This window comes from Astyanax mexicanus, chromosome 17, assembly GCF_023375975.1.
Source record: "Astyanax mexicanus isolate ESR-SI-001 chromosome 17, AstMex3_surface, whole genome shotgun sequence".
NCBI lineage: Eukaryota > Metazoa > Chordata > Actinopteri > Characiformes > Acestrorhamphidae > Astyanax > Astyanax mexicanus.
In genome coordinates this window covers 7,398,316-7,423,245 of record NC_064424.1, presented here as the reverse complement: position 1 = coordinate 7,423,245, position 24,930 = coordinate 7,398,316, and the positions used below count along the sequence as shown (strand labels likewise).

The 24,930-nt window shown below is 39.7% G+C and overlaps 1 protein-coding gene across 4 annotated transcripts in view; it reads left to right on the top strand.

Moving 5' to 3' along the window:
- Window positions 1–24,930, top strand: part of zbtb16a (zinc finger and BTB domain containing 16a) — a 193,323-nt gene that overhangs the window by 91,305 nt on the left and 77,088 nt on the right. For all 4 annotated transcript variants that reach the window (XM_049466533.1, XM_007250066.4, XM_022676025.2 and 1 more), the window contains exon 5: window positions 19,909–19,995. In XM_049466533.1, coding sequence (XP_049322490.1) covers window positions 19,909–19,995 — 87 coding nt within the window. The remainder of the gene's footprint in view (window positions 1–19,908; window positions 19,996–24,930) is intronic.

The window sequence follows — 24,930 nt, the reverse complement described above, 5'->3', positions numbered from 1 at the left end:
AAGGTTTCCACAATCAGTGATGGTTTGGAGAGACATGTCATCTGCTGGTGTTGGTCCACTGTGTTTTATTATCAAGTCTAAAGTCAGTGCAGTTTTGTTTTCCCACAAAATCTTACTTAAGCACTTCATGCTTCCCTCTGATTTGACAACGTTTATGTAGATGCAGATTTCATTTTCCAGTAGGACACACACTGACACCTTGCGCACATTTCCAAAAGTACCAATTGGTCTTAAAATATAATATTCTAATTTTCTGAGATACTGATTTTTGGGTTTCCATTGGTTGTAAGCCATAATCAACAACAAAACACTAAAACATTTTCACTCTGTATCTAATACATCTATATAATGTATGAGTTTCACAACAAAGTAACTTGTGTGTTGCAAGCATGCTTTTTTATCTGGTACCAAAAGTGATTCTTGTACGGCATTGATGGCTCTGGCAAAAGAACCCTCTGAAGCACCTTTATTTTAAAGCATGTAGGGGTGGAACGAGTCCACCGCTAATTATGTCATGTTTTGTGACTCATACACGACAGCGCCTGCAAATTAATCAGGGTTTGCTCTTTTAAAAAAGTAAAAAAAAGAAAAAGGAAAAGCACTGTCCTTCATTAGGCCGGCCTCTCTCGGTTAATGCTCGTTTTTTGGGGTGGCTTGGAGCCACGTTAATGAAGGCATTGTGGTGAGCTCGCTCCACAGCCCTGCCAGATTCTGCTGTTTCCTCCTCTGGCAGGCTGGCTGGAAAAAATGATGATTTGTTTGTTTATTGGGTTGCGTTTGTGTTCAAAGATCAAGGCTTTGATGGCAGCTGTAAGCCAGTGGTTGAATCGCAGCCGTGTGGTGTGTTGTGTTGGTGCGGGCGGAGGGAAAAGGGGAAGGGGCGGGGGGGAAATGTGTGTAAGGGGGGGATATTGAGGGGGGAAAGGAAGAGGGGGGGTACGAGGGAGGCTAAATTTAAATTGTAATTGGCCGACTTCCACAAGCTTGCGGGCATTTTAATGAGTCATAATAACTTCATTTAAAACCAGCTGAGCAGAAAATAGATTGGAGAGGAGCCTGTGGCCAGTATGGATTTGTTTTTTTGTCAGGCCCCGCTCTTTTCATGGCAGTAGGCCGGACCCTCTCTGCCGGGAACGGCGGACCGCTGAATAGACGATGCGCGGCCTGGATTTATCATATCACTTTTCACCTCCCTTTCAAATCGCATTCACACTCTGCACAGATTCACCCATTTAAGTCTGATGTGAGGACGCGCGCGCGAGAGCGGAGATACAAAGAGCTTTGTGTGCGCTGGTGTGGCTTTTGTGTATCGCTGAAAATGCAGCAGAGCCTGTCACGGTGATGCGTGTCGGTTACTGTTAATGAAACACCTGCTCCACTACTGTTAGAGTTTATTTACATGGGCAGGCGATCGGATGAGATTTGTGCTTTTGGATGAGATCCGATCATTGGTAGATTTTGGACTGCGTCGCCAAATAATAATAATAATTTTTCTATAGGGCTTTTCCAAAACCAAAAGATGCTTACAATCATTAATACAAAGAACATACAGATATTCAACACACAGACAATACAAAGCAATACAAATATACAACATTTAAGCTGAGGAAAGATCTTAAGCAGAAGAGATAATCAATTTAAAAGTTTTAAGATTAGATTTAAATATGGGAAGAGTGCAAGATTAACTGCTTAACTGCAGTTGGAAAAGAATTCCATAATAAGGGAGCGAGCCTGGAGACAGCCCGATCACCAAAACTACAGAGATTGGATGACGAGACATTTAGAAGCCCAGCAGTAGAGGATCTGAGAGAGCGGGAAGGTCTGTAGGGATGAAGGTGATCACATAAGGTCAGAGAGATATGGAGGTACCAGGTTATTTAGAGGAATCTTGAAATAAATAGCGTCTTCTAATCAGATAAACAGTACTGTGCCAAAGTTTTAGGCACCAAAGCAAATTACATTAATCTATTTATCTTAGCAATATGAGTGTTTTTTCCTGAAAAAGCACCACATATGATTTAAACAGATGCAAATAAACATACATACAGTAAAACGTAACAAGGATTTGTCATTTTGAACTGTGTTATATCCTGTGAGTCAAGCTGAAGAATAAAGTGTAGAGATTCCAGATTTCTCCTGGATGCTCCTCAGCCAGCATGTGTATATTATGTTCAGTTCCATCAGCAGCTCACCTGATTTACCACATTTACCAATTTAATTTACCAAACCAGGTGTTGATTAATATGATGAGAACTAAAAATACTGTAACTCTATTAAACTCAGATGAGGAGGAGCGATTAGGTGATGTTTTTATGGGAAAACAGGGCTGTAAAAGCTCAGCTTTTTGTAAAATTGCTGTTTATATTTATTGTAATGCTAAGTTAGTGTTTTACTGAGCTAATAAATAAACACTTACTTCACAGATAAGAAGCTTTTTCTTTACTACTTTAATTTCCACAGGTGCCTAAAACATTTGCACAATACTGTACAGTATATGTTTTCAGAGGTTCAGAGCTTCATTCACTTTTTTTTATATATATATATATATATATTCAAAAGGCAGCCCATATATTCTCATCTATTTTGTACAGTAAACAAAAGAAAACACACATACAAACAAATCTCTGATCAGATAAACACACACACACGTTTTATTTTTTTATGGTGTATCAGATCACTCCTCAAATCAGACATAATCTCAGATTAAAAGGAGCAATTGTCAACGCCCTGTGATCATCCCCCCTCAAATATAAAGCCTCAGTGTTGCGGCTGTAATGATATAACAGTGTCTCCAGCGTTGGTGTGATTATTAGATTAAGGATTAAGAGGGTCATCCGTAGCCGGAGCTTTAAGTAAGTGCAGGAATTTGTTGTCACCCACTGTGCCAGTTCAATTGAGTTTGAGTGAGCAGGCGGGCACACCTCCGGAGCTGCCGCCGCCCCTGCTGCCACCGCCGCTGCCACTGTCGCCGCCGCCTCGCACGTGGTGCTGCATGTTAAGAAGGAAGGGCCGTTCTCGAGTCTCAGACACGTCCACATGCGTGCACGTGCACAATAGCGTTGCAACGCTTCAGCACCGCCACCCGTCGAACAGCTCACCTGCCCTTTATCTGGGCACGGGCTTGTGAAGACTGAGCGTACGCATGTGTGTGTGTGTGTTTGTGTGTGTGTGCCGTAGTGTGATAAATGCCTCCATCCCGCTTATCCCATTCACACACATCTGTTTCCCTCTGCCTGCCTCTCCTCCACGGGGGCCGCCTTTATTCCAGACCCTCGCGTCTTTCTAGCCCTCTGCGTTCAGACGTGTTCAACATGCTTCTGGATTTGCTTCGCAGTCGTCTGTGCTGCACGCCAGAGCTGGGGTGGCTTTAATTATGGATTGGTTGTCTGGTTGGTTGTCTGATGGGTACACACACACACACACATACACATACATTATCACACACAACCACACACATTCAGTACTGTGCAAAAGTTTTAGGAGCCTAAGCACATTTAGCACGTTCGCCTCCCAGCACTGGGGTCTTGGGTTCAAGTCCCTATCTGGGTGGAGTTTCCATGTTCTCCCCGTGTCTTCGTGGGTTTCCTCCCACAGGGGATTTCCTCCCACAGTCCAAAAAACATGGAGATCAGGTAAATTGGATATTCTAAATTGCCCAGAAAAAAATTTATTGGATACTATATAATTAGTCTGGTGTGTATGTGTGTGTAAATGTATGTAGGACTGTGGCACTCTGTCCTGGGTAAATGCTGTAGTGCCCGATGCAGTCCTCCAGGTGGACGGTCATTTTCGGTTGAGAGTACGCTGTGCGCTATTGGCTGTCGCTTCTCATCGGTGTGTGGATGAGTGCTGAGTATAAATGGTTGTGTGTAGAATGTGTAAATTGTAAAGCGTTCTTTGGTTTTTAGAAAGGCGCTGTATAAGTGTAACTTCATTCATTCATTCATTAAACAGATGCAAATAAACATAAATACAGTAAAACATAACATGAATTTCTCTCTTTTAGGCAAGTAGGTTGTATCCTGAGCCAAGCTGTAGAATAAAGTGTAGTTCCAGCTCTGATTTGCCAAACCAGGTGTTGATATGATGAGAACTAGGAATAAACTCAGATGAGGAGAGATTAGGAGATGTTTAAAACAAAAACACTGCTTCTTGTAAAATTGCTGTTTGTATTTATTGTAATACTGGTGTTTTACTGAGCTTATAAACACTTACTTCACAGATAAGAAGCTTTTTCTTTACTCAAAATTCCCACAGGTGCCTAAAAAACGTTTGCACAATACTGTATATTAATACATTAACACACTACACACACACAGGATCACACAGTTATTGCCCAACCCATTGATATGATAAGTTTAACAGTCCGAGACTGTCGGAGACACCAAGAAAATCCTCTTACTGTGCTTTCTCTCTCTCTCTCTCTCTCTCTCTCTCTCTCTCTCTCTCTCTATATATATATATATATATATGTATATATATATATATATACATATATATATATATATATACATATGTATATATATATATGTATATATAATTTTTTTTTCTTTTTCTTTTTCTACTACTAAACACACACACACAGCAGCATCCATCGCAAATGTACATACGCACACACCCCTCCACGCACGCACACACACTCGTACCCACACACATATACACTCTTACGCACGCACACTCGTACGCACACACTCACCAGGGCCAAATTGAAGGAAACATGATTTACTTTCCATGTAATGGCAATAAAAGTAAATGCTCTCGGAGGCCCGCTTTTTATTGCATTATGTAAGTTTGGACGATGGCTTTGGGAAACTTTTAGATCAATTTCTTAGCACAGATTAAAAAGCTATGAATCCCATTTATGGTAGAGTTCCCTCGTGAAACGCTCTTTGAAACTTTTATATTTGGGATGAAGAGAGAACGAAGCGCTGAGCAAAGATCTGCCGACGGCGCTTTCATGTGAAAAGAAAGAGAGAGCGGGGGGAAAAAAAGCAAAAGCAGGAGTAGAGAAAAAAAAAAAAGATAAAAGCAGTCCCAAAGCCATCTGGAAGTAGCCAGGACACACAAGGGTTGCTTTTATGCTCACCATTCCACTGGGAGGTGCAGCATGAAAAGCAGCCATGCATATTGTGTTATTACTGTTGCAGCCACATATATGGATCAGAATACTAATCCGAGTCTGGCTGAATGGTTCGTAGTCCCGCCGAAAAAAAAACAAAAAAACAACGCAATTCCGCTTCCATTCAACTGGCTGTAAAAGGCTCATTTGGTGGAATGGGTAATTAATGTCACTGACCAGCCGAGCCGTTTTTGTCTTCCGGTTTCTAAAACACTCAGAGAGTCCGAGAGTAGCGGGGATGCTATTGCAGGTAAACAAGTGAAGCCACACTATTACATAACCCACTCTGAACTCTTGGCTAGCAGGGTTGCATGTTTATGCATACCAATTAAGCTTGTTTGTTGCAGCGTGAAGCACTGTACTGTCCGCACACTGAAGTAAAGTATAATTAAAGTAGTCACAACCACCCTGTTGATCAAATTGCAACGATGATGCTTTTGTATTATGTTCAGAAATCACCAGTATTACGTTACATTACATGGCATTTAGCTGATGGCTGCACTGTATATCGTTTAAGCATCAACTTCGTGTGCATGTGTGCATGCGCAATAGTCACATCGCAGGACGTGCAATGTCACTCTGAAGGCAATTAAATTAAAACACATCATGTTGCAATGTTTTGCTTCTTGAGACAAGAAGTACTGAAGATACAGTACACAGCGCTGTCTCTGTGTCTGTGTGAGTGACAGGCTGCTGCTGCCTGAGAAGCAGAAGGGTGTAGCAGAGTGGGAGGGGTAGTAAATACGAGTTTACCGCATGGCCTCCATCCACATGGTTGGGCACGTGCTTGTAAACGTGGGCACGTGTGGAAAGCTGTGCAACTCAGTTCAGCACAGTTTTGCAGATATTTCCAGTTACAGCTGAATTCACGATTTTAGTCCCAGAAAAACTGGCTGAAATGCTCTGAGTATTAAATATGGGGAACGTACCAGGAAGCACTGTACAAATCTGTGTATGTAGGTCAAAGTGTATTTCCAAATCCACTTCATAAGGAAGCATCTAAATATAGTAGTATTATCCAATTTCTCTATATTTAACCAGTGATTTATTCTTTTAAACCAGGTATTCTTGCATCTTCTGTTAAATCGCATTTATTTCTTCTATATCTCATTCTGTAGATGCTTTTGCTTTGATTTTTTTGGTGCATCCCAATTGCGCACTGATTAATAATACTAATGAGTTTGATTTTACAGTGTGGTTTTTCTCTTTCCAATTTTTTTTCATCAGATTAATCAATGATTTACTCGACCGCATATACTAGTTCATCTCAAAAAATTAGAATCTCTTTGAAATCTCTTTAAATCTCTCAGTAATTCAGTTCAAAATGTGAAACTTTTTTACACACAGAGTGACCTATTTTACTTGTCTTTTCCTTTTATTGTTGATGAGTATGGCTTACAGCCAATAAAATCCCAAAAATTATAATATTTTAAGACTAATTGGTACTTTTGGCAGTGTGGGCAGTGTGCCAAGTCCTGCTGGAAAATGAAATCCTCATCTCCATAAAAGTTGTCAGCAGAGGGAGGCATGAAGTGCTGTAAGATTTTGTGGGAAAACAAAACTGCACTGACTTTAGACTTGATAATAAAACACAGTGGATCAACACCAGCAGATGACATGTCTCTCCAAACCATCACTGATCATCAGTAAATTTTACATTTCATTTGCTGACAACTGTTGTGGAGATGTGGATTTCATTTTCCAGCAGGATATAATATTCTAATTTTCTGAGAAACCAATTTTTGGGTGTTTTCATTGGCTGTAAGCCATAATCATCGACAATAAAATAAATCAACGCTTAAAATAGATCAGTCTGTTTGTAATACATCTATATAAACTAAATTACTGAAATAAAGTAACTTTTTAATGAAAAGTACTAGAATAAAACCGATAAGGAAAGCACTAATTTAGCACTACAGTCCAGCTGAGCTCTGCTAGTGGATGCTCTGTAGTCGTACTGCGTATCTGTGAGATGTCAGTCAGTCCACGCTTATCTGTTTGAGTTAAAAATCACAGGCCGTCCAAATAAAGCCTGCAGATCTGAGAGGGGAAGGCCGTAAGGTTGGAATGTGTGTCGGACATTGTAAAAACGGTTTAGTGAGGAAGTCTGAGGAGGTGTCGCACTGTCCACATTTGTGAAGAAAGGACATTTTATGGAAGTGACTCCTTTTTTTTCCCTCTCTCTCTCTCTCTCTCTCCTCCTCCTCTCTCGCCGGGACTGTCTTTCTCTTCCTCTTTACGTCGTTCTTTTTTTAAAGCAGAGGAAGGTTTAAGGTTTTTGTACAAAACAGCAAATGACATAATGGAAATGTAGCGCCGGGTTACTGCGTGTCATTTCGCTTTCTGTGGCAGTAAGCTTTTTATTGAAATCTCTCCTTTCCTATTTTACTAAACATGATTACCTTGTAAACGTGCATATCTGATATTTTTTTTAAACCCTGTTATTTGAGTCTGCAGGTGATTAAGTTTTATGGATGGGCCTAATAGAGACAGGTAGGGCTGGGGGGGGGCGGGGAATATCTGGAATCAAATGATAAACAACTATGTAAATCAGTGCACCTGAGAGCAGTTAAACTCTGTGTGTTTTCGGCAGTTCCTGTTGTTTTCTCTTTTTCTTTTTTTTTCTTTTTTTGGATTTCCTATTATCTGAAGCTCCACTGTTTCTGTTTGCTGCAGTTGTTTGACTTGGCTTTCCAACTCTATCTGGAGACGCTCAGGCGTTCCTGGCACAGAGAATTTTTTACCATTGTGCTTTTTCCTTTTTGAAAAATGCGCTATTTTTCTATTTCTTGTGGGAAAATCGTTCGGCCTCCCTCTGTCGCAGGCATGTGTTAAGTAGGGAAGCCAGAAATCAAACCGTTATAAATAACGGGTTTTACTCTGTCACTGTGTCCTAGTTACTGTCCCATAGGTCATTGTGTCGCCTGCTAACCCCCCCTTTTGCCCCCAGGCCTTCTGACCTCAGTCTTAATAAACCAAAGGCTGCCTTTGACAACGTGTGACTTGAAAGCAGGAAATAATGGGCCCTAAACGCTAAATCTTTACAGGTTATTGACCTGTGGAGAGAGCGCACGTACAGCAGCCTCTGCTTACAGGCCGCAGCCTTCGCCTGGCTCTACCATTGGATCCGGCCAGCCATTGGATCTCTCTCTCTCTCTGCACTGTTCTGCTCTCCGTGCTGCTCTCTGAAAATCTTAACCGTTAACTGGATAGTGCATGAGTGCGTTTGTCAGTTCCTGGTCAGCATTTCTCACATCTCAAACAAGCCTCGGGCTCCCCAGAGATACTCCAACCATGAGGCCCCCATGCTTTTTTTATTGCCAGAGCGTGTTGTCTCTAGTTTCATTTGATTGCCACTATTTCTTGGACACTTTCTGCTTCCTGGCCTCTCTTATTGGCTCAAGCTGTCGATTGATATCAGCCCGTCCAGTCATATTTCAAGGAGCAGCCCGAGCCTTCCAATGAAGGCATAAAAGCTCTGAGCCAAGGAGGAAGGAGCTGCCGCCTCTCCCTCCTGCTGCTCTGTCTTTAGCCATAAAGGCATTTACAGCACTGTAAAGGCACCTCAATTGCCGTATCCAGCGGCTCGCTGAAAGTTTCGGTGGTCGTTTGGGGAAGGGTTCACCGCATGGTCAGCCTCTCAGGTTCTGCCTTGATAAATAAAAGAGGGCTGGTGGGACGAGCTCCCCTTACAGCCGACCTCCCAGTTATTGATCAGCCACCGCAGCTTCACTTCTTCCTCCACTTTTACTATGTGGAGGATCCTCAGAACAGACGCTGCTGTATGGAATGTTCTGCTTTAGCCTATTTACAGAAATATGCATTTATTTACCCAAAAATCTGCATTTTCTTTGGTTTAACGGATTCATAGTATGAAAAAATTACAATTTTGGAAACTCAAACCCTTGTGGAAATATACAGATTATAGAAATAAGTTGCGAGTTCAGTGTTTAAGTGTTCAGTCTGTTTAAGTACTCTTTCAGTACTTAAGTTTCAAAATTTGCCATAAACTCCTTTAGTCAGGCAAAATTTTGAATTTACTAGCAGTCTGCCATGTTGTATCATTTACAATAATATCTCCAACATTTTTTAGTTTTGTTATCCTAGAAATATCCTGAAATATCGTGATCGCTATCAGGGTACAACTTTTTTAGCTGTTTGAAGCAAAAAGGAGAATTCACACTGTTCTCATTTCCCATTAAATAATCTCTACTAAGGACAGATTATATCTGCAGTATCATTTATTTTATTTCAGTCCTGGATATATGGAGATATTTGGAGTGCATCATTAGTATCATGAACTGTTGGATCATTGGCTTCTTTTTCAATCTGTTAAAAATATCCATTAGGGGGTGTGCCATATCATATTGTATGCAGTAATATCTCCAAATAAACGTCTATAGAAATGTATTTAATCCCAAGTTCCCTTCCTTCCCTTCAGATTTGACATGTTGGTTCCATACATTGAACAGGGCAGCAAATTTGGTGTGAATATAGTACGAATATGGGTCTTTTTCCATACATCAGTTTTAAAGACACAGTAGCAAAATCAGCAAACAGAAAGTTCATAAAATGGCTTTAATGAAACGAAGGCTCTCCTTAAGGCTTTCTTTCAGACAGAAAGCATTTTCCAGCTTTCTCAAAACTCGCTCGAAATGGATTCGACCCCGTAAGCCGGCGTTTGTTATGCCGGGGTCAGAAGCGAAGCCTGTCTGCTCCACTATTTCCTATAGCAGCTTTTCATTAGCCGGCATCTCCAATCCGCATTGAGTGTGTCCGAAGCATTAGAGCGGAGCTTCTTGACATGGCTGGCCATAGGGCATTGGGATTGATCTTTCTCATAGTGGTGGAATGGGTTTAAACGGACTTTGGGCGGTGGAAGATGGCAGCGAGATGCAGGAGGGCCTGCGCTCATTTCCTGCCACTTCACACCAGTCTGGCCCTGCTGGTTCCTCCCCGACCCGGCTCCTGTTTCCTCCACTTCTTAAAGGCCTTTGTCCCCGGCACCGCGGCCGGAGCGGAGCTGCTCTGTGTCATAATTTAAAGGAGCGGGGGTCGACAAAAGAGGGGTGAAACAGGAAGCGGAAAACACATGGAACCTTTAACCTTTTGCGGGCGGGTGGAGCTGGAGGGGTGGGGTGGCTGGTTGAGTCCAGGACACGCCGGCGGGGTCATGCTGAAGCGCTTTCCTGTTAGTGCTGTTTACTTTGCCTCCGAGTGTGGAGATCAGACTGCGACACTTCAGGAGGCCGAGACACCACGACTGTCTGTCTTCCCTGTAGGGTCTGCAGTGTGTGTATGTGTGTGTATGTGTGTGTATGTGTGTGTATGTGTGTGTATGTGTGTGTATGTGTGTGTATGTGTGTGTTATGTGTGTGTGTGTGTTGTGTGAACTGAAATGCCCCTACTGTCCCCAGGGACCAAAAGCTGGAATGGCTGCATTGCATTTCAAGTCCCACTCACTCTTACATATCCCGCTCTCGCGCTTGCTCCCACTTTCTCTCTCTCACTCTTTCTCTCTTGTCTCTGTCTTGCTATGTCTCTCAGCCACTTATGCTCATGCATTTCTCATGCTCTTTCCCTTTGCTTCTGTCCATCTTCTTTTCTTTTTCTTGCATGTGCTCCATTCTGTCCATTCTGTTTCTCTATATTTCTTTTTTATTTTCACTACTTAATCTTCTCACTCATTCTGTCTCTTTTTCTCCTTTTCTCTCCTATGTCTCTGTATTTTCTTTATCCTATTTTCATGCTTGCTTTCTACTTCTCTCGTTTCTACTGTTTCTCTCTCATTTTTTTCCTAACTCTCTCCTCTTTCCCTATTTTCTTTCCCTTTCTCTCTCTTCCTCTCTTTTTCTCTTTAGCAATTTTTTCAATCAGATGGTTCGCAAGAGTTATACACTTAATTATGACATTTCAGCTGGGAAAGAATTGGTGAAATATTTTAAATCAAACAGAATGGAAAGATTTCACTCCAAAAATGACCTTTAGAGCCATCTTCTATCTTTTTAAGGCTGTATTGCTTTTTTTTTCCCCCAAAGTCAAAGTCAAAGTCAAAGTGGTTTTTATTGTCATTTCAGCTATATACAGAGTACACAGTGAAACGAAACAATGTTCCTCCAAGGACCATGGTGCACATAAACACAGTGTAGACAGAACAATAGTGCAACAGTACAAAAGTGCAGACAGACAATACAACACAATACAGACAAAGAATAATAAATAACAAGACAGTGTGCAAATTTTGCAGTGTGCAAAAAAGACCAGGTGAGGTAGTAATTACTCTATTACACAGTGTGCAATAGAGTCCAGTGAGGTAGTAGGGTTTTTAGTGCTTTCCATTTTCTGGGGTAAGTGGGGTAAGAGTGTGTGTGCATGTACAGAAAAACCATCAGTTCAGTCTCTGCAGTTAAGGAGTCTGATGGCTTGGGGGTAGAAGCTGTTGCAGAATCTGGTCGTGCTGGACCGGATGCTGCGGTACCTTCTTCCCGAAGGCAGGAGGGAGAATAGTTCGTGTGAGGGATGAGTGGGGTCATCCCCAGTTCTGAGACATCAGGCTGAAATGTTCACCATGCGTCTGGGAGTGCAAACACACCAGACAGTTCTGGTAGAGAAGTGCAGAAACATTGTTTTAGATGAAGCTTTGTATTTGGCATTTTTTGGCAACTGATAAGAGAGTCATATAACTTTACTGTCTTAATACATCTTTGTTTATTTGATAAACTCTTTACTATCACTTTTTAGTATTTGACTTTAGTTATATATGAACGATTCCCGTCTTAGCCTAAATATTTTCGGATAAAGAAATTATGTCTCTTTTCATTCAGTTTCTATGCGTATTTGGACCAAAAACCCACCACTGTCTCTCTCTATATATATATATATTCATTCTCTTGTTCTCTCTTTCTCTCCCTCTCTCTTTCTCTCTCGTTCTGTGTGTGCATGTTTTCTGATCAGACAGACAAATTGGTGTGCGGGCAGAATGGATTAGGAGATTTAGTGTGCAGAAAACAAGAGTGAATGATGATGTGACAGCGTGTTCATTTTAGCGAATGTGAAATTTGGAAGCGTCTTTGATGTGGGGAAGTGTGTTTGCCGTGTCAATATTTGTCTGCTTTTGCTCTGTCCCTAGACGTCCTCTGCCTTGTGTGCCGGACCGTGAGGCTATCAGAAGAAGCCCAAATATTGTCTGTTTTTTTTTTTGTTTTTTTTTATCTTTGAACAAATCCTTCCTTTCTGTGAATGGCAGTATAAATATTAACCAGCTGACTGCTCTTCATTTTCTGATAGCGGGGACTTAACTGCCTTATCTACTGTACGTGGACTGTGCAGAGTTTCCTTTTCTGTCCCTGGCCCTCGCCTTTGCTCTATCTCTCTCTCTCTCTCTTTTTTCTGCCTCTGTTTTTCTTTCTCTTTCTATCTTGCTTTCTTTCTATCTATTTTTTTTCTGTTACGTTTGCATGCATGTGTGTGCATGTCCCTTTGTCTGTGTTTTGCCATCAGTGTGTATGTGTGTGTGTTTGTGTGTAAGCCCTCACTTATGTGTCTGTGCTTGTGCACGAGTGTGTGTGTGTTTGTGTTTATGAGGGGAATCTGGCAGACTCCCAGGATTTTTGTCTTGGTTGATAAAAAATGCTCTGCCTGCAGTACACATCTACTTGAGCGAGGGAACACACAGTTCCTGGCTGTCCTTTCCAATTGGCAGTCTCCGTACTGCTCTGTGACTGATAAGAGGGTAGTGTAAATAAAACTGTACAGCACAGCGCGTTACTGCTGAAGGAAAGAGGGTAGAGCATGGTGTCTGCACTCATTGTTCTGACGGCACAGATTTTCCTTTTTTCCCCCTTTTTATGGATTTTAGCTGTTTTTTGGTACTGAGTGTGCTGTCTTATATAACCCATTTGTGTAGGCTCACCGAGCAGCGAGGGTATGTTTTTGTTTTTGTGCTGTATTTGTCTACTCATGTTCTCGTTGGCGCTGTAGAAGCAGAGAACGAGCGAGCGAGCGAGGGAGAAGGAGAGAGAAAGAGAGAGAGAGAGATAGAGAGAAAGAGAGATAGACGGACAGACGGACAGCGAGTGAGGGAGCAGGCTGATCACATAGGGCTGACGAGGAGTCAGTTTTATAACATTAGCGAGTGTGCTCGCTAACCCGGCCTGTCCATTACAGCCCCGCTCCAGCAGCACCCTCCGGCTCTCTCCTCCCTGCCGGCTTCAAGGTAATCTGAACCTGGATCAGTGCAGCATCTCTCTGTTCTGACTGCTCCTGAAGATCTGCTTGTTCTCGCTTCATTCAGTCTTTTCCTGAAAGTACATTGTATATTGCAATCATTATTTGCAATACACTTTATAAGTGTCCCTAACTACTGATTAAGTACACCTTATTACAGATTAATTACAGAAGTACAGGTTATGTAATTACACATGTGAATTAAAGGAGAACTCTGGTGTAAAATGGACTTTTATTGTAGTAAAACATAATAAAAAGTACTTACCTTTGATGAATAGCACACCTCCGTTCTCCCACAGCGTTCAGAGATCCAGAAATGTTAACAGTTTGTCCAAACACCCTTCAGACTGGGAGACACGGGGCATAATTTACCCCAATAAATCGCTTTTTCCACCGTTATCCAGCTCAAAAACCTCTGTTTACATTCCATAACGCAAGCTTCAGCTCCGAGCGCCGCCATTACTGTACTGATAATACCATAGGTATATACATACATAGACTATATAATAGTTCACTTTTAATAGTTTTTCTTAAAGATACATTTTAACTTTTCCCCACAGCTTCCTGAATAACTGAATAATGATTTTTAGAATATAAAACACTCAATCAGCCCTAATTACAAACCAGAGAAGAGAACTTAACTTATTGTTACACATGTGCAATTACACTTGCCCTATTACATCAAAATTAACCTTAATACACACATGTAATTACATAACCTGTACCTCTGTAATTAACCTGTAACAATGTGTACTTAATCAGTAGTTACAATGTAATTATATGGATTGTTACCAAGTAACTACAAAGTACTTAGGGATGCTTATTACAAAGTCTGACTGATTTTTTCCAATATGTTAGGGATTTTTTTTTACAACTATATGTCCTTTATTCTGCCCAGAATCAGTTTAACAAGTTTGTAAATTTGGAGCATTTCCCATTTGATTCGTCTCTGATTTGGAAAAACCCAAGCACACTAAAATCTGTCTCAACAAACCATGTGAGAATGTTCTTTCAGCTTATTGGTCAGACCAGTCTGGGGCGGATCAAGGAAGTAAATATAGGAATCTTTACAGCCATCTGAAGACTGTTTATGGCTGTGCTGTTTGCAGTTGAGAGATATCAGGCAGGATGAGCAGCATCTTCTCTGTACCACCTCAACAACGACCTCCACCACACATCTGGGAGTTTAAACACACCAGACAGTTCTGAGAGAGCAGTGCAGATGTGAGGCATCCTTGAATTTGGCATTTCGTGCCAATATATGTTACTATATTGTTATTATCATGCTATCAGCCTTCTTTACACCACTGATATGAGCCTCTAATCAGTGTTTTGATTAGTGTTTTATTACAGGCAATAAGCATTCTATTGACAGATGTTCTTGGAGTGGAGTTTTTATGAAGGAAGTCCTCATGAGATAAACAGACGTAAATCATTATTTATCTGCTCAAATGCTTGTATGTAAGCATGGATGCCATGGTTTCATTACCCTTTGTAGCACAGCAGAATTTTCCACTGGATTTACAATTTCATTTAGTTTCAAAAGTAAAAGTGCTGTAAAAGTACATTATGGGTCAGTTTCCCGGACAGAGATTAAGCCTAGTCGTAGACTATATTTGTCCTTTAATGGAAAATCTCCATTCAAAATGCTGTAGGCTCTATAATTGGGATATATAATAAATGCTATTTTAGCTAATTGCAATCTGATCCTCAGATAGACTAGAACTGTACAGTAGAGACAGTTACTCCAACAAAAGCAGGAAAACCTTTTCTAAATATCTTTAATTTTGGAAGTAACAGGAAAATCACCAGTTATTACATTGTTGTTACATGGCTATTAATATGGCTATTTGGACAGCCTATTACAGATGCCTCAAAGATTCTCATCTAACATTCAACTGCATGTCTATTAAATGCAATTGAACTGAAAGGTGAAGGTAAATGATTCTGTATTCTAATATTCTAATTTTAACATTTCAGTGTAAGGTTTGGGGTTAGATTTAAAAGTTGTAGGTTAAGGTTTGTCTTAATTTAGGCTTGATTTATGGTTTTGGATTAGGGATTAGGATTAGAATGCTTGTATATAAGCATTATACAGTATATGGACAGCATGGTCTTATTACAGTCTTTAGCAAAGCAGATTTTTCAACTGGATATACAGTCTGTCCATTAAATGTGATTAAGCCTAGTTGTACTAGACTATACTAGAGCATCTCAAAAAATAAAAAAAAATCATTAAAAAGTTATTTTTCAGACAACTTAATACTTCTAATCCTTACATTTTTACACCAGTATCTGTACTTTTCTACTCCCCTGTGGTGTGGTCATAAGCGTATGTCCTTAATGGAATTTTTCCCCCAATAAATTACTTTACCTTTATAATTTAATATAAAGTAGTTTTGACTATATACCCTGGATATACAGTTTGTCCATTAAATGTGATGTTTTAAAAGGAAAACTGCAGAAGAAGTGGAATTAAGCCTAGGTGTACTAGACTATACTAGAGCATCTCAAAATAATTCAGTTTAAAATGTGAAACTCATATATTATATAGATGTATTTCACACAGAGTTATCTATTTTAAGCGTTTATTTCTTTTATTGTTTGATGATTTATGGCTTACAGCCAATGAAAACCCAAAAATCAGTATCTCAGAAAATTAGAATATTGGTAACCAATTGGTTCTTTTGGTAGTGTGGGCAGTGTGCCAAGTCCTGCTGGAAGTGCTGTAAGATTTTGTGGGAAAACACTGCACTGACTTTAGACTTGATATTAAAACACAGTGGATCAACACCAGCAGATGACATGTCTCTCCAAACCATCACTGATTGTGGAAACTTCACACTAGACCTCAAGCAGCTTGGACTGTGTGTCTTTCCACTCTAGGAGGCTCTAGATCTATATTGGACCATCTAAATAAAGTGTCACCTTAATATGTTTTTACACTCTTTAACATTGTTTTCTGCAATATCAGTATCAATGCTACGGTCATAATCTTGAAAATAAATGAATGTAAATGATGCATTGTGCAACCCCCATTTTTTATAAACCTGCACACACACACAGGAGCACACTTGCAAAAACCATTAGCACAAGTCTGCTGCACTTCTCCTGCCCAAGTGATCAACAGTGTCCTCTTCTGCAGCTGTAAATCCCTCTCTTCCAGTTGTGCAATATTTCAGAGGGGAAGTGAAAAGGGAACAGGCCGGGGTGGCACGTGGCACCTCTCCTGCGCTTGTTGGGAACCTCGTGTTGTGTAAGGGCCCATTATGTCAGGTTTGGCCCCGCTGTGGCAACTCCAAGGAGGTGGGGGTGGGGGGGGGGGGGGGGGAGAAGAAGGAAGTGGGAGTTGTTAGAAAACAGTTCTTTTATAGCCACTGCTTCTTTTTTTTTCTCGTTGTGTTCAAGAGCCAGTTATTTCTAGCCTTGGCCCTCTGCTCTCTTTCTGCACCATAGCCCGGAGAGAGAGAGAGAGACCCAGAGAGAGAGAGAGAGATGGGGAACGAGTGGCGGAACGAGTGGGGTTAAGGAGCGGGGAGACGCTGTGCCAAACCTGAAGGAGGTGTTTTTCTTCCACCCCTTTTTCACCCTCACTTAACAGGAAAGCACCTATTGATCAAAGAGGAGGGCTAGAATTTATCACTTTAATTTCATGACTTTTTAGCCGAGGCCTGAAAGCACCCTCCCGCTGGGTGGCTGGACACCGTGACCCCCCTGCGAGATAATGACCTGCTCTGATAGGCTGCTGCTTGTGTTGCGGGTGGGTTGTAGACCGGCTCCCTCGCTTTCTCTCTACCACTTAATGCCGTGATTAATGTCTCCCACCTGCCCACCTGAGGCTGTTGCTGCAGTACCTGCATCCAGCTGCCCTGTGGCCAGATGTGGGGCTGTTTATCTCCCCCTGCCCCCAAAACCTCACTGCGCTCCAACACCTCCACCACAGGACGGGTCTGTCTGCATGTCTGCACCACAGCTACAGCAGTGCGGTGAAGGTTGGGCCTAGGTCAGTGTTAGCATGGAGCTAGGAGCTTAGAGCTAGGCAAAGACTTTCCATTACAATTTAATATTAGGATTGCTGTAAGGATTTGATTGCATGCAGAAATGACAGCATTAATAAGGTCAGGATGTCGGATGATTATCACCCCATCTCAGTCCCCAACTCGTCCCATTCAGAATATATTACGGGTGACCAAAGATGAGATTAATCTATTATACTCCTTTTTATTGAGCTAAACTGCTCATAAAGTGCAGTTTAGTCTAATATATTAGCCAGAAAATATACTGCAATGAAAAAACAGTGTCTTTGCTGCTCCATGCTGTTTACACTCTAAGAGCGCAGTATGTGCAGTGCTCACTGCTCACAGCCGCACTGCACATCCCATTAAAAATGTTCTTTAAAAGCGCAGCTACAAATTTTCACTGTTCTGTGTTAAAGCATTCAAGCTTCATGCTGCACAGATATACAGATATACGTGCTGGAACACACAATCTTCTCACTACAATTACTTTCTTGCTCTCGTGCCAGACAGCTCTGACCAATCAGAGGAGAGAATGTGCTCGAGTGATTTATTGGTGCTTATTTTGATGAGTTAATGTTTATGCCTGTGTGAAACCAAACCAAACAGAAAGAAAAGAACACTCCAAAAAATAATTAATCAACTGATTTTCAACCACAGGTTGAAAACGCTCTTTTATACTCAGCAAATTTCTAAAGTTCTTATTCAGAAATACCTACAACCAAGCTGAGATGTTTATAATAAAGTACAAAAAGTTTCCTCTATCCAATTTATCATGCATTCTTTATTCCAGCGCCCCACGTTGGCTTTATTTCCCCTCAAACATACCAGTATATACTAGTATTTTAATTGACACCACTAATATAAATATAATTGAATTATTTTTTTTTTTTACATTCATTCTTTTATTTACATTTAAACATCCACCATGAAAACTTGCATCTTATAAAGAATAAGTGTGATTTCACAGTTAATTGCAGAATATTGGATTTTGTTTTTTTTTACAGTTGGGGGGTTCAGGGTTGGAGGGACTCGGGAGAGAGATGCAGAAGGGGGTACAAGGGGAGGAAAGAAACAGAACATATACATATATAAATACATATATACCAAAATACAGCTAAACAGAGAACAGAATCATGAATTTCTGTGCAGTTATAACTAATTTCTTTGCTACGGTTTATCTTGTGTTGGATTGTAATGTCATTTACTGTAATGTTTGAATTAGATGTGTCCAAATTTGAGTGGTGAGGGCATGGGTAGGCCTGTCACAATAATTGCAATATCGATTTATCGTACAATAAATGATCATGACCTCAATCATTTTTTATATTTGTAATAATCGTGATGTCGTCTATTGTGTTTATTTGTATGTTTGTTCACATATTTAACAGTAAACAGTATTTTAGCCAGTCATGCTTCAATAACTGTGACTCAGTTATATACACACAGTGTGGACTAAATTAGGTGAAGAAATAAGTATATAATCCCAAACTAATTATAATAATTTATTAATTCAAATCTTTTTTTCATTGCTTTTTTTATGCTATTCTGTTATCATTATGTCAGCGGCATTTAATAGTTTAAAAATGACAAAAATATCGTTAATTGCAATAATTTCTGGGACAATATATCGTGCACAAAAAAAATCTTATCGTGACAGGACTAGGCATGAGATAATTTCTATAACTTCTTAACATAACTTCTTTCCAGAACTGATTAACGGGTGTGCAGTGTCACATAGCGTGGATGTAATTATTGACTGTGTTTTGATTGCAGTGTGATCAAATTGGTGTACAAGTTTGGGAATACCATTTTACACACTTTGTGTGTGGTGTAGTGTACTCTGCGGATAACGTTATATTTAGGTTGAGTTGCAAATGAATGTTTCTGACCAGGATTTATTTATTTTTTTATTTTTTTTGTGCATAAAGCAGAACGTGTTGTTGCACCACGTGTACCACCAGTGGAGGATGAAAAGTGTGTCTTCCTGTGTCAGGCGAGGGTACAGTACGTTTTGTAACTTCACAATGGTTGTGAAACAGGGCCTTCGCTTCATCTCCATCGCACTGTTTTATGTTAACTATGACTTCCTGTTTTGATTGCTGAGGTGCCGTAACCAGAGGACATGGTGTTGTGAATACACTGAGCCTTATTGTAAAATTTGAAGGAAAAAAAAAAAAAAGAAAGAGTAGCTCCACCTCTGCCTGAGCCACACCTGCGGCAGCGCGAATAGAGTACAATATGAGGGCTGTGACCTGAGATGACCCCTCTGATCAGACGCTGGAGCCAGAGCCAGTGTGTGAGTGCTGTGTGCACTGTTAGTTCCTGTGTTTGGATCCAGATTGCAACACTTTCTGCACATCCACATTCTAGGAGAGTGACTAATAGAGGGGATGTAGCTTTTTTTTCCCCCTCATTTTTTAATGTCCTTGGTAACCGTGTTGTTTATTGGCATTTATTGTTAGATTTTGAACTGTGTCTGCATTTCTGCTGCCTGCCCTCTAAATGCCTGGTGTGCTGAAAGGTCTGTGTTGTTTCTGTGTGCAGCTGGAGAGAAGGCCATCGTGTGCGACCAGTGTGGAGCTCAGTTCCAGAAGGAAGATGCTCTTGAAGCACACAGACAGATCCACACAGGTAGGATTATAAACCCTTTGATCACTCCCTGTGAGTGCGTATGTGCAGGCCCTACCAAAACAAAAATTGTTTATTAAAAAAAAAAAAAGGAAGAAGAAATATGCCATTATTCTGTAAAACAACACATTTAATCACCTAAATGTCCAAAGAAAATCCTATAATTATATAACATACAACATACCTTTATAATGACAGTCATAAGCTTGCATAGTAACATAATATTGTCGCTGTTCTATGAAAAACAAGCATCTCAATTTTTAGTTTAATACATAATTTAAACACACTTAACTGTCCCTTATACTGAATCAAAGTTTCTTGATAAAAAGGAGCAATAGAATTTCTCCAAAATGACAGGAAATAAACTATTTTTTTTTTTTACATTTACTTCCATTAAAAAAGTCAAGAAGGATTTATCTCCCTCCTGTAAAGTTGCTGTATTGGAGATGCTCGTCATTCATTGGACAGTGATAATATGTAGCACATTATAAACTGCGTTTATAAATTGTGCTACCTTATTAAAACAGGTTCCATGATGCTCTGTATCCCTTAAGCATGTCAATATATAAGGTGTCATGAAACCTGTACTTTTATAATAGATATTGCTGTAAGTACTTATAGTGTTAATAGTATTAGTATATACACTGGTGACTCTTTACAAAAAGGGGGTACATTACTTAACAGTACTTACGATAGAATGTGTCAACTAATTATTAATTAGCACTAGTTAAGACATTATTAATCATTGCAACATTTTTTAAATAACCTTTGAAATCATTATTATTTACAACATTCTTAAGCATTAAGATTTATAACTTAACCATTTAATAATATTTATTACTGTTATAAGTTCTGTTAATTGTGAACCGTACTGTAATTTGTTACCTTCGAGTGTATGACTGTCATTATAAGGTAATATACATCTAAAAAAAAAAAATAAGAATATCATTGAAAATGTACTTTTTTCAGTATTTCAGTTCAAAATGTGAAACTCATATATTATATAGATGTATTACACACAGAGTGATCTATTTTAAGCGATTATTTCTTTTATTGTTGATGATTTTGGCTTACAGCCAATGAAAACCCAAAAATCAGTATCTCAGAAAATTAGAATATTATATAAGACCAATTGGTACTTTTGGCAGTGTGCCAAGTCCTGCTGGAAAATGAAATGCATGTAGTGCTGTAAGATTTTCAGTGAATTAAAGTCAGTGATTTTTGGGTTGTCATTGGCTGTAAGCCAAAATCATTAATAATAAAAGATATAAATGCCTTAAATAGATCACTTTGGGTTTTATACATCTGTATATAATTTGAGTTTCACATTTTGAACTAAAATACTGAAATAAAGTAACTTTTCAATGATATAAATTTTTTTTGAGATGCACTAGTGTGTATATATAATGCATTAAACATGCATTAACAATGATTTATAAATGCAGGATTCATAGGATGCATTATCAATAATGTTTGCCCCTTTTAAAGCAACTGTCTGCTGCTATGATTCTGATATTATTGTGCATCCTTAAAAATGTGTCCAACACAGCTCCATTTTATTTTTTCTATAATGCATACAATTACATTTTAAGATGCAAAGGACTTTTTAATTTGTCACATTTAAGATTTTTTTGTTGTTGTTGTTTTTTTGGCACTTGTATAGAAATGTATATAAAAGGCAGCATACTCGCATTTTTCAATCCATTATTGCATTGTGTTTTTCAATGTTTTTTATCTCAGTGTGTTAAAATTCATATTGCAATAACAACAGAAATCTGATTAATCACACAGCTCTAACTGTAATAACATGCACAGAGAGTGAGTTCCTGAGTGAACCTGTCTGAACACACCGTACTGTACCGTCTTTATTTTCGGACAGCCAGCTGTCAGCAGGCCTTGTTTTGACAGGTAGATATCTGACGCTGGTGCCAGTATCAACATAGCATGACAACATTAGTTTTTGCAGTGTTTCAGCATTTTTAGCCTCCTGGATTTTGAAAAGTGCAAACACATCTCAGGAATTCAGGAGTTACTGAAACTCTGCCACCCGCTCTGTTTTTTATATTTATTTAGCAACTTTATATTTTTGGCTGAATATTTTTCCTGTGAACTTGTGGTTCCTGTTTTTGATGTGGTTGCTTACACATCCACCACATATCTTGCACTCTTAAAAATACATGTCATCTGCAACAGAAAAACAGTTGTTTTTGTGATTTTTAGATCAGATTTGATTTAAATTCCAAGAATAATAAAGGATTTTTTTTTTTACATGAGAATATCCTAAAACTTAAAATTGTACAAAAAAAAGACAACAAAAACATTTCTGCCACTTTAAACCCTTACATATTACTTACACCTATCTTTTATTTTTAACAAACATGGTTCTTTATGAAACCAAAAATACTTTACTTCTTCTAATCCATTACTTTAAACCTTATAAAGGTTTTGTACACATCTTTTTATTTTTGCTTTATAACAATAGTAGTTGTTTTCTTCTTTTGCTTTTTTCCCATTTGCAGCACCTTTATTTTTAAGATTGTGCTAACCCCTGGTGTCACCTGCCCAATAAAAACACTAAACTAGCTAGGCTAGATGGTTCTGATCATACAACTAGGCTGCAAATAGTGATTATTATGAAGTTGACTAATCTTTTATTATTTTTCAATTATTTCTGCCATGCCTTCCATCTCTGCTTCCTGTGGGTATGGCTCTTAGCTGTTCCTAGTTTTCTCTTTCGCTTCAAAATGATAGAAATAGCAGAAAATGGGATTTAAATGCCCTTTTTTAAGCCTTTTGGTGGCCAAATTGAGCGTAATCTGTGTGAGTGAGCCCATTTCCCTTCTCCCTTTTTGTTTCTGTCCCCAGCACTTTTTGTTTTCAGTGAACTGCAGTTACAAATTAACAATTAGTCTGAAATTTGGAGTCAACCAATTTTTTTAGTCCCGATTGGATTGACTTGATTTTATCAAGTAATCGCATACACTTCCAGGCCAGGCCCTTTTTAGATACCTCCCAAAACTTACTCAAACTGTATTGCATATCTTCTTCTTAGCACTGTAAAGTTGTTTACAAAGCAAGTTTTCTTCTTCTGATCCATTACTTTACTTTATTTGTTTTCCTTTATCACAAAATAAATGTTTTTTGCTTATAGTGTACCGCAGTTACATATTTACGATTAGTCAAATATATGATTATAGTCACAATTTGTTGATTATATCAATTAATTATTGCAGCACTAATAAAGGGTCATGAAAAACCTTAAAAAGTAATGGAATTTGAAAATAGCAATTTCTAGGCCTGGATATGTTTTGGAAAAATCATGGAAATTAGGTCTACAAATCTTTGTGTTTCCATTTATTGATGGAGAAAATCTTATTAATTCAGAGTTAATTCAATAATTTAGCTCAATACAATGGAGCTCTCAGGATCAGACACATATTTTTATTAAAGATTGTGTGTCAACATTTTTATAAGATTCATTTTAGGCTTGCTATAGTTGCTTTTTGGTTGTATTGTTCATGTCTGAACTGATGTTTGGTCATGAAAAAAATCTTTAACATGTACTGCTTAAAAAGTCTAATAGGTGCTCACATGCTAACAGATACAGGATGAATGCCATTCCAGGGCCGGGCCCTTTTTAGATGTGTTCTGCTTTTATTGAACTAACGATTAGTCAACACATTTCTATAGTTGTAATTTGTTGATTATATCAATGAATCAGTGCAGCCCTAATAGGTTCACACACACAAACAGATACAGGATGCATGCACTTCCAGGACCGAGCCCTTTTTAGATACCACACCCCCTCCCAAACCCCGTAATGCCCCGTGATGTATCTCGAACTGTATTGCATATCCTCTTCTTAGCACCGTAAAGTTGTTTACATGAGTGAACGTTAGGCAAGGCGATAGTCCGGACTATTTATAAACAGATAAAGCTTGAGTCATGGTCATGTGTGTGTGTGGAGACGGGTCTGGAATCTTCTCTGGCACGCAGGCCGGGAGATGAGCGCTTACTGGAAAACGGCTGGAAAGGCCAGCCAACCTTTTCTGTGGATGTGGGGAACGCAGTTGGTGGTCATGAGCTCCCCTGTCAGCCCCCCTCCCGAGCTGGTTGTCGTTACGGAGAGGAGAATTATGGGAGTTATGGAATAGCTGAAGACGCTCTTGGCCGGCTCTGTTTGTTTATTAGTGTCCCCACAATAACGGTACTGGGTGAAGGAACCCTCCATGTGACGTATGTGTACGCGCCTACCGCTTTATTTAGCCTCGGCTACAGCAAGGCTTCTCCGGTTTCTGCCCGAGTGTTGGGTTGGCACCAGGGTGTGGGTTATTTGCTGACGTGATGCCGTGATGCTGTCCAGGGCAGGATGACCTCTGCTGCTGGGCTGCTGGGGCAGGGAGGATGGGGGTAAAAAGGGAAGAGGGTAGAGAGAGAGATAGAGAGAGAGAGAGAGCGAGTTAGTGATGTGGTGATGCATGCGGCCCTCGGTACACTGGAATCCTGCCAACCTCCAACTCCTCACTCTCCCGACAGGCCCAGCTATCTGCCTCTGGGAGAATGTTCCAGCACCCAGACATACACACACATACACACACTCTATACACACACTCTCGCACTATACACACTATACACACACACTCGCACAAGTCTAGCACTCCACAGTGTAGCCATCAGACTCACTTAGATCATTCTCCATGTAAAACAGGGCTATGCATTCCGAGTCATTTGTTGTAGTAGAATATTTTACTGTGGATCTTCTAAACTGGAGCCTTTCGTGCCCTTTTATTCACTTATTAAAAAGAAAAATTAAAAACTAAAAATGAAAATGGCAGTCCGTATTATTTAGTTTCTAAACTGAAAGCATAAGCATTTCTGAGTGGAGAAGGGATAAAATACTGTGTGCTGGAACGAGCCTAATATATATATTCTAAAAAC